Genomic DNA, 9,598 nt, shown 5'->3' with positions numbered 1-9,598 from the left:
TAGGCTATGCAAGCAAGTATAATTTAAATTCCCTGCTTGAAGGGTGTTATCCTAAGGTCACCCAGTATACTGTCTGTCTAGCTAATGACATATGTTCACAGAGATGACGTAAGGATGCGGTTGTTCTGAGGAGGGCAGTTTACCTTGGGCAGTCCAGAACGCTTGACTTGGTCCTGCGAGAGGACAAAGTGGCAGTCGACAGTTATAGCAGTGTGTTAGCTGCTGAATTTATGCAGTGTTGTATGGACCGACATACCCGGAATTTGGCCAAGAAGAGTTACGAGGAGACAGTAGTGTGACTGTTGAGAAGTGCTACTAGTGTGTTACTAGAGACTTCTGTCAGGGTGAAGAAGAAGAAGGAGGAGGAGGAGGGAGGGAGGAGGAAGGAGGAGGAAAGAGGAGGAAGGAGGAGAAGGTGGTTGGAAGCATTGTCTTCCATCGACTGGGTCTGGCACTCAGAAAGCTAAGCGCCCAAAAATAAACCCTCGGTTCTAGTTAAAATATTGCTACTGAAAGCTGAACTAGTGGACAGAACTCCCCAAATTAAAACGAGCATGACGTCACCACATCACCGTGCGGCTGTCTGCGCAACTTCCCCTCCCCTTGGGTGTAGGAAGGGGTAGCCCCAGACCACCATGCCAGCTTTCCACCCTTCAGTTCCGAGGCTGGATGTCAAAACACGCTAATACACAGCCGACCAGAGGGAGTGAGGGTTGCCGGGAAGCCTCCGGGTCTCACCCAGAAAATGGCATTTCATTACTTTCAACGCTGGTATTCTGAGGGGAGCCTCTTTGGCTCCCCACAGAAAACTGAAAACCTCTTCGGCTCCCTGGAGCTACTTACCCAAAGATATCACGAAAGGGACTTACCCAGGAGGCGGTTACCACTTGCTCCTCAACTCGAAGTCGAGACAACTGGCTGCAACGGCCGACCCAATGCGACACGTGCCCGACTAAGTCCAGGAACATTGACCATGAAGCAAGCGGCCAGGACCCTGTTCAACCCCAAAAAACCCTGTGCTCGAATGTCAGAAAAAGACATGTCACCAAGGACGGCAGCCAACACAGCATACTTATGAATGTCATGGGCACGAGGATAGACCACAGGCTGGTTGGACCGAATAACCCTGCAAACAACCTGGGAGATCCAAACACTGAAACGGGGAAAAGGAAAATCGGGTCAACCCATAGCACAACCCAGGCCAATGAGGCCATTGAGTGCAGGTAACGGTGAAGAGCCAAAACATGACAACACATAATGCACCCCCCAGTCTAACCAACCAACCAAGCATCAACAACCCAAGGACCACTCCAGAAAGCAGCAGACTCATTCTTTGCCAGAAAAGAACGAGACAGCAGCAAACAAACAAACCTACCACAAGGACCAAAAGAGCAGAAACCCCTACACCGGAGGAAAGCATAAAACTCCCCGACCTGACCCGACCTCCAGAGGCCAATGCCAACAAGAAAAAGAGCTTTAAAAAAACAATCCTGAACCGAAAGGGCCACCACAAACCGAGAAGAGAAAGAATAGCGCTCGGTCCAACGACCAGGACAGAGCAGACGGTACATGAGCTGGCCAGAGATGAAACAATGCACAAGACAGCTTGCGGAACGGAGCAGAAGTAACATCAATACTGAACGCAAACTGCAGCGGTTCTGCTAGCACCACACAATACGAGGCAACAGTATTCGGCATTAGACTACAGTCCTGGAACCACCACAAAGGGAAGGACAAAACAACCCTATCCGAGACAGAAGTACACCTACACAAAGATAAGAAATAACGGAAGGACCGACAGAAAACTTCATACTGCCGCCGAGACGAAGCATGCAGGTGGGACACCATCAACGAAGCGACCTGCACACCATACAAGTGAAGACAGACCCGAGTCAAAGCCTAGACGCGAAGACTCAAGGTGAAGAGCGAACCAGCCCGGTACTGCTGAAAGAGGCAGAGCCGCAGGAAGACCCTCAGGTTCGGACACCGAGCAAGCAGCGCCTGAAACCAAGGCTGGGCCATCCACCAAGGAGCCAGAAGGACAACTCTCCCCTGGAAAGTTTCCAAGCTAACCAGGACCTGGAGCAGCAGCTGAACCGGAGAAGAGGGGTATAGGTAACCCCCACCTCATCCCGTCCTGCCCGAAGGCATCGACACCAAGGGGCTCACAGTCGGGGAAGGGCGCCACAAATAACGGGAGATGCTGCGACCCCGCCGACGCAAAGAGGTTCACTTTCGGAGGCTCGTAAGTCCGGCAAAGCCAACTGAACGAGTTGGTGGTTATTTTGAGGTTATCTTGAGATGATTTTGGGGCTTTTTTTTTTTTTTTTTTTTTTTTAGTGTCCCCGCAGCCCGGTCCTCGACCAGGCCTCCACCCCCCAGGAAGCAGCCCGTGACAGCTGACTAACACCCAGGTACCTATTTTACTGCTAGGTAACAGGGGCATAGGGTGAAAGAAACTCTGCCCATTGTTTCTCGCCGGCGCCTGGGATTGAACCCAGGACCACAGGATCACAAGTCCAGTGTGCTGTCCGCTCGGTTGACTGGCTCTCCTGTTCCCCTCCCCAACCGGTGTGAATTGGAAATAAGGTTCTTTATCTGACTTTCTTTTAAACTTCAGCCCGTTAATTGAAGCCTTAAGTATGTGCCTTTTAATATTTTCATTGGTTTACCATCTTCCATGTTTAAGGAGTCATCATCCATGGCCAGGTTTACCACTCGGATGCAAGAAAACACGTACAGGTTCTGTTAATGGTTAGTGTAAGCAGTGATGAACAATGAATTTATAATAATGTTGGAGAAGTAAGATTGGCTCTTCATGCTGGTCTAGATGGTGGACGTAAAATCTTCGTAACTTCTCATTTGTGTGACCAGAACAAGACATTTACATCATTTTAGTATAGAAATGTTCGCCAATGACTACTAACGTCCAGTACCAGTATAAAAGCCCCTAGATGGTGTAATAAATGAATACTGTGAATTTTTAATTGAATGTTATGGTCATAGGAGGTGTCTCACAACAAACAGTTGATCAGTGACTACATATGCTGTACAAGTGTATACTCTAAATATAATTATTGTGTACCAGTATAAATGCATGTCCCTATGGAAATAACTATATGGAAAGTGAGATGATAAGTGTACCATAAAGCATTTATGAAAGAACACAATCTGGATTGGTTGTTAGTACACAAAGGCACTTGAAATTATTTTCTTTTCATCCACCTATTATCATAACCTAATTTCATGATATTGTATCCTTTTTCATATTTATTTCTGCATAAATTTTGTTTATTTGTGCTATCCTGATTATATTGTACAGTACTAGAAAAATGAAGCTTACCTGAAATATTCCCGTCAGATTAACTCTTCTAGTTATTTCCTTTATTAATACAGGTGCCAGGCGTTTCGACCGTAGCTTCTTATGTACACACAGGAAATTAATTTCAACCATTTGCTGCTGGCTGTAATAAACATGTAGTGTGTAAGCACTCCACAGATCAAGACACTCATTAATAGAGTCTTCCCATCCTCTACCATAATTATATATTTAAAAAACATAGTACACCTCTAACAATAAAAATAAAAGTGACACATGGAGCAACAAAGCCAAGCCATGAAAACTTATTGCAACAGTACCAATGTATCTACCGAGTCTCAGGCAACTATGATAAGGAATAAACTGAATATTGAAATTAAAGCATTAGGAGTATTAGAAGTAATTTGTCCCATACAGTGAAATATTTCAAGACCCACCTGCATCACACCAAATTTTTCTGTGCTGTACTTTTGAAGTACAGAATTATGACATTTTTGAGATACCAGTACAAAAATTTTATTAAATAAAAACTCAGCATTGAATGTAATGAAATGTCTCTTGTTACAACCTCATAATGACTAAGTCTTGAGAACACACCAGGCCTCTGAACCCCCACGACCTTCTACAAGTGACAAGGATCTGAATCTGGCCTCCAAAGAGGCATAGGGAACCCCGGGGATTAGAGATTACCACAGAATAAAGAACAAAAAACCTCCCTGAAAGCCAAAAAACTCCAAATTAAGCAACTGCAAGCATATTTTTTTGTTAAACCCATTCAATAAAACCAGCATTGAATGTAATGAAACACCATTTTCTGGGCGAGACCCAGAAGCTCCCCAGAGCTATACCGAGCTGATGAGTATATATTAGACCGTGGCAACAGTCAATCATAGGAGTTCTGGGCTTACCGGGGACCCGAGCCAGAACCTGGCCTCCTCAAGAAGAGGCATGAGGCGCAATGGCCTAAAGACACCCCCGTGTAATTGGAAGCAGTCTTTGACTGCCATCTACCAGGTCAGCCACCCAGAAAGGTAGGAATTTCAAAACAAACTACTGCTGGTCAAAAAATATAAACCAAATGTCGAACTAGCAAACAGAACTCCACAATCAAAAACAAGGAAACAAACATGACGTCTGTAGGTTTCTGTGAGTACGCCTGTTTACTCACGTCTGTGAGAACCATACAACTGCTGCATGTTCCAATTTGGGTCTCAAAAGAAGTCATGAACAGAATCTTTTAGTATTTCACCATCCATGTATTTAAGAGATTTTGAAGTCAGAAAACATAGCATATCTTCCTTGCACAATGACCTGTGTGTGTTCCTCTGGTGAAAGTCTACCATCCAGAACGATCCTTGGATCTCTCTCGCTCTTGGAGAGTTTTTTCATTCCTTTCCACATAATTTGTAAGTTGTGTGGGGCTATTTTCCCATATTCCACATTTGATAACATAGCATTTATTCACATTGAATTAAATTTGCTATATGGTGCTCACCATGTACATATTTTACTCCAGCAGAGTTGATAGTAGTTTTTCAACAAAACTTTGCAGTTCTTCCCATACTTCACACATTTTCTTAACTCTTACCCTCAACTGCTTGGTTTCCAAATATGACAGCCCCCAGTGCGCAGGAAATAAATTCTCTGGAAAAAATTATCTTTTGTTTTCAAAGTGTCAAAAACCCTTCCCTGAGTATGTGTATGGTAACAGAAGGTCGAAATTGTACGAACTTTGGCTGCTATGGGGTCCTTAAGTTCACGCGTGAAGTCGTCATTCCCTGGTCGCCTGTGGCGTACGCCCCCGGGGCCGGTAGGGCGCCCGGGGCAGGATGTGCAAGTTGCTGAGAATATATTTTTGTTCATTTTTTGGGCACAGTTCCAAATACATTTTATTTGTTTTTTTGTGCCAATCCTATATATAATGAACACATACACAGTATTATGGAGGTAGAACATCTGTACTGTCCAAAGACACTTATGTGCATGACACACATGTACACATATGTTGCACATATTTCCCATGCATCATGCTAATTTAAGTATATATATACAATCTACTTACACACTATACACTATCACACACTAAATACATTCACCATCAACATACTCAGAACTCCGTGAGTTCTGCCACACCCTCACTCCTCCAACATCCAGTGTCTCCCTCACTCCTCCAACATCTTATTCGCCAACATTGCTCCTCCCACCATACTGTTATTGTTTTTATTACACTATTTACACATGTAATGTATACCTATCTACATGTTTTATTCACCAGAACTATGCAAGTAAGCCGGAATTGTGTCCAAACTTTACAGTGGCCACCATACACTGCATGAGAAATCTCACAGCAGCCAGCAGACGACGCTACGATTACGTCACCTCCCTCACCAAAATAGCTCCTCCCAATATACTCCTGTTGCTGTTTTTACACTATATACACACATTGTATATACTCATGTACAAATATGTTCACCATAGTGAACCACTAAGCTAGTATGGTGAGCAAAACAAGAATGGCTGCCCCCACACACACATAGTAAGGCTACCTCGATTCTCTCTCTCCCTCCCTCAGGGAGGGAGAGAGAGAATCGAGGTTTAGTTTATTTTATTTAGTAAGTTTATTTTGTAAAGGAACCTAGGAAGTCGTTTTAAGATTCCTAGATGGATTAAATAATGCTGTGGTGCTGTGCCTAGCTCTGTGAACATCGTGAACAGCATTGAATCACTGATATTTGAACGTTGTACACAGTCATTATCACACTCAGGCTCTTCTGTAATACTATCATGGCTAAATAATACAAGTCATATATATATTTTGACATTATTGGGCGATGCTGTGGTCACAAGCTGAACAGCAGTGCTGTGAGCTCATGCTGTGTACGCCAGCCTTGGTTGCTCACTCAGTACTGACGATCTCACACCCGGGAATGTGGCCCACGATTTTTTTAAAGATGGTGTATGTTTACAAGAACCCTGAGGAAGCTGGTGTGAACCCCATGTAGCCGCAGGAGTTTTGAATGGAACGTGAAAAATACAAATACCCGGAGGCGTGTTGCACAAACCAGACGAGGGCCTGCAGGTGCGTTGCACAGTTTAAGGGTTAAATTGCGCATCACATCATATGATGTGTTGGAGTACTATGCAATATTTAAACAGTCCGCGGATACACGGGCGTTCACTTCACCTTCATCAGGGCTCTTGTAAACAGAAGCCATTTTTTTAAAAAACATGGACAACATTTCCGGGTGTTAGGACCTCAGTACTGAGTGAGCCACCAAAGCTGGAGCACGTAGCATGAGCTCACAGCACTGCTGTTCAGCTTGTGACCACAGCATCACCTAGAAATGTAAAAATATACAAGTACATGCTATTATTTAGTGATAATAGTATTACAGAATACCCCTGACTGTGATAAAAATTGCCAATATTAAGATAATGGCAGGATTGTTGTGATAATTAGCGCTGTGGTGGGAGGAGTAGATGGGACTCGTAAGCCTGGGGAAGCAGCTCATCTAGGAGAAGGAAAACCCTGATTCTAAACCTCCGCTGCCTTGTGGTCATACCTCTTTTTTGGGAAAGACTTCAGGAGTCGACCTCGAGGAAAAATCCGGAGTTAGAGCCCCTAAGGCAGTTCATTGTCAATTTCGACCTCGTTCTGGCAGCTCCTGCGACAGTGCTGGAACCATATGTATTGGCATTTGCCTTTCCACTGGATAATTTCAGTAACGTGGAGAGGGGGAAGGGGGGACCTGCTGCATGAGTAACAGCTTCTCCTCCATATCGACCTACCCAGGCTTTGCGCCCTGGAGAGCAACCAGAGCGCAACTCCATAGTCTGCAGAGACTGAAGGATGCCTACTAGTGGGAGGAGATATCTTGGTGGGGAGGGAAGTAGCATTATCTGCTGACTCTGTGTGACCACCTTTTACTGTCTGAACTCACTATACCAGCTTAGTGGTTCGCAATGGTGAACGAAACCTGCAGATATTTTATTCACAAGTGAATAAAACCAAAAACAGTATGGTGGGAGGAGAATGGTGGAAAGTCAGGTGAGGTGAGGGAGGGTGGGAGTGACAGCCAGTGGAGGGCTGCCACTGCCACTCAGCATACCAACTTAGTGGTTCGTTATGGTGAACACAAATGTAGATACTTTATATATATATATATATATATATATATATATATATATATATATATATATATATATATATATATATATACACATATATATACATATATATACATATATATACATATATATATATATATATATATATATATATATATATACACATACATATATACATATATATACATATATATACATATATATACATATATATACATATATATACATATATATACATATATATACATATATATACATATATATATTATATATATATATATTATATATATATATATATATATATATATATATATATATATATATATATATATATATATATATATATATATATATATATATATTGTAATAACAGCAAAAGGAGTGTGGGGAGAAGCCATTTTTGTGAGGGAAGTGGCGACATCTGCATGATTTGTCATGCTGGGTAGGGGTGACCACTATGCTCTTTGGGCACTTTACCAGCTTAGATGAACAGTTATGGTGAACAGAACATGTAGATACTTACATATAATGTCTGTATATAGTGAATAAAAGCAAAAACAGTATGGTGGGAGGAGGATGTGGGCGGGTGAGGAGTCATTGAGGGAGTGGCGGTGAGAGGCTGACTGGCAGATGTGGTGGCCACACCTCGTTGCTTTTTGACTCGCAATATCAACTTAGTGGTTCGTTATGATGAACAAAACATGCAGATACTTGTATATAACCTGTGTATATAGTGTAATAACCAACAAAGTATTTGTTTATTGTTTTATGAACACAATAATTGAATCAATATTATGCACAACAATTTTAAGTACAGCGATGATTCACACATTATATAAATATATCATACTACACACTATTGAATAATATTACAGGAAAAAAATGAAAAAGAAGAAAAATCAATCGGAGACATTGAAATAATTAGGTAATTATATCTTTGTGGCCACTCCTGCCTGACAGCTGGGGATATGAGCAGACTGCCTCGGATGCATGATGAGTCAGCGCCTCTTTTTTGCCAGACTTCCCGGACCTACTGCTGCCAAAATATGCCACTTACAATTTTTTTTTTTTTCCTGTGATCAAGGAACACAAATTAACAGGTTAAGAAGAAAACAATTTTTTTTTTTTATGTGCCTGTGGGTGACAAAGGCCAATTAGCCCTTAGCAACACAAGGGTTAATGAGGAAGGGACATCCTCTACTGCCTCTAATCAACTACAGTGGTACCTCGCATAACGATTGCCCCAAAAGACGAATATTTTGGGTAACGAACGGCCCGATCGCTGTCAAATCGTCCTGTATGACGAACGCTGGTTTGAGTAACGTCAACATCACATGGTGGGGTCGTGCTACTTCATGCACATTCTTTGACGCCTCCGACGATGCACATAAATTATGTTGTTCTTGTTTAAAGATGCTAATGATGCTGGGATATAAAAGGGTGACTGCTGAGATGTTGCAAAACATTGACGTTTTTGTAGGAAAAAAGAAATGAAATGTCTGATATACAACAAATGTCAAAAAGGTTCGTTCGGTGTTCGGCAGGTAGGCTGCTCCATTATAACAATCTTTCTTTGTTTCAAATGTGTTCCATTTGTTTTTTATTTGTCATTTACGTCTCAATAATGGAGAAGCCTACCTTACATACACTGAATAAACCATTATGACATTTTCCTTTCTTCAAATGTGTTCAATATTTATTTTTCATTTGTCTTATAGCAAAAGGTTCGTTCAGTGGTCGGCAGGTAGGCTGCTCCATGTTTCTTACATACAAAAAACGTAAATAATAAAAAAATGAAGAATTTTGAAAACCAGTACAAATGTCAAAAAGGTTTGTTCGGTGGTCTACAGGTTGGCTGCTCCATGTTTCTTAAAAAAAAAAAAACGAAAAATAAAAGAACTGTTGAAACAATTTGAAAATTGGACAAATGTCATAAAGGTTCGTTCAGTGTTTGTCGGGTAGGCTGCTCCATTATTGAGACGTAAGTGACAAATACAAAACAAATGGAACACATTTGAAACAAAGAAAGATTGTCATAATGGAGCAGCCTACCCAACAAACACTGAACGAACCTTTTGCTATAACGAATATGAAAGACAAGGGCTGCTGGCTGGGTTAGTACTGCGTGAGCAACCATTTGTGGCACACGTG

At 42.0% G+C, this 9,598-nt stretch overlaps 1 protein-coding gene across 2 annotated transcripts in view; it reads right to left on the bottom strand.

The window, feature by feature from the left end:
• Positions 1 to 9,598, bottom strand: part of Nmt (N-myristoyl transferase) — a 160,447-nt gene that overhangs the window by 34,814 nt on the left and 116,035 nt on the right. For both annotated transcript variants that reach the window (XM_069310358.1, XM_069310357.1), the window contains one exon: positions 3,344 to 3,464. In XM_069310358.1, the coding sequence (XP_069166459.1) occupies positions 3,344 to 3,464 (121 nt within the window). The remainder of the gene's footprint in view (positions 1 to 3,343; positions 3,465 to 9,598) is intronic.

This window comes from Procambarus clarkii, chromosome 67 (genome assembly GCF_040958095.1).
Source record: "Procambarus clarkii isolate CNS0578487 chromosome 67, FALCON_Pclarkii_2.0, whole genome shotgun sequence".
NCBI lineage: Eukaryota > Metazoa > Arthropoda > Malacostraca > Decapoda > Cambaridae > Procambarus > Procambarus clarkii.
The sequence above is the reverse complement of the archived record's forward strand: the minus strand, read 5'-3'. Positions and strand labels throughout refer to the sequence as shown.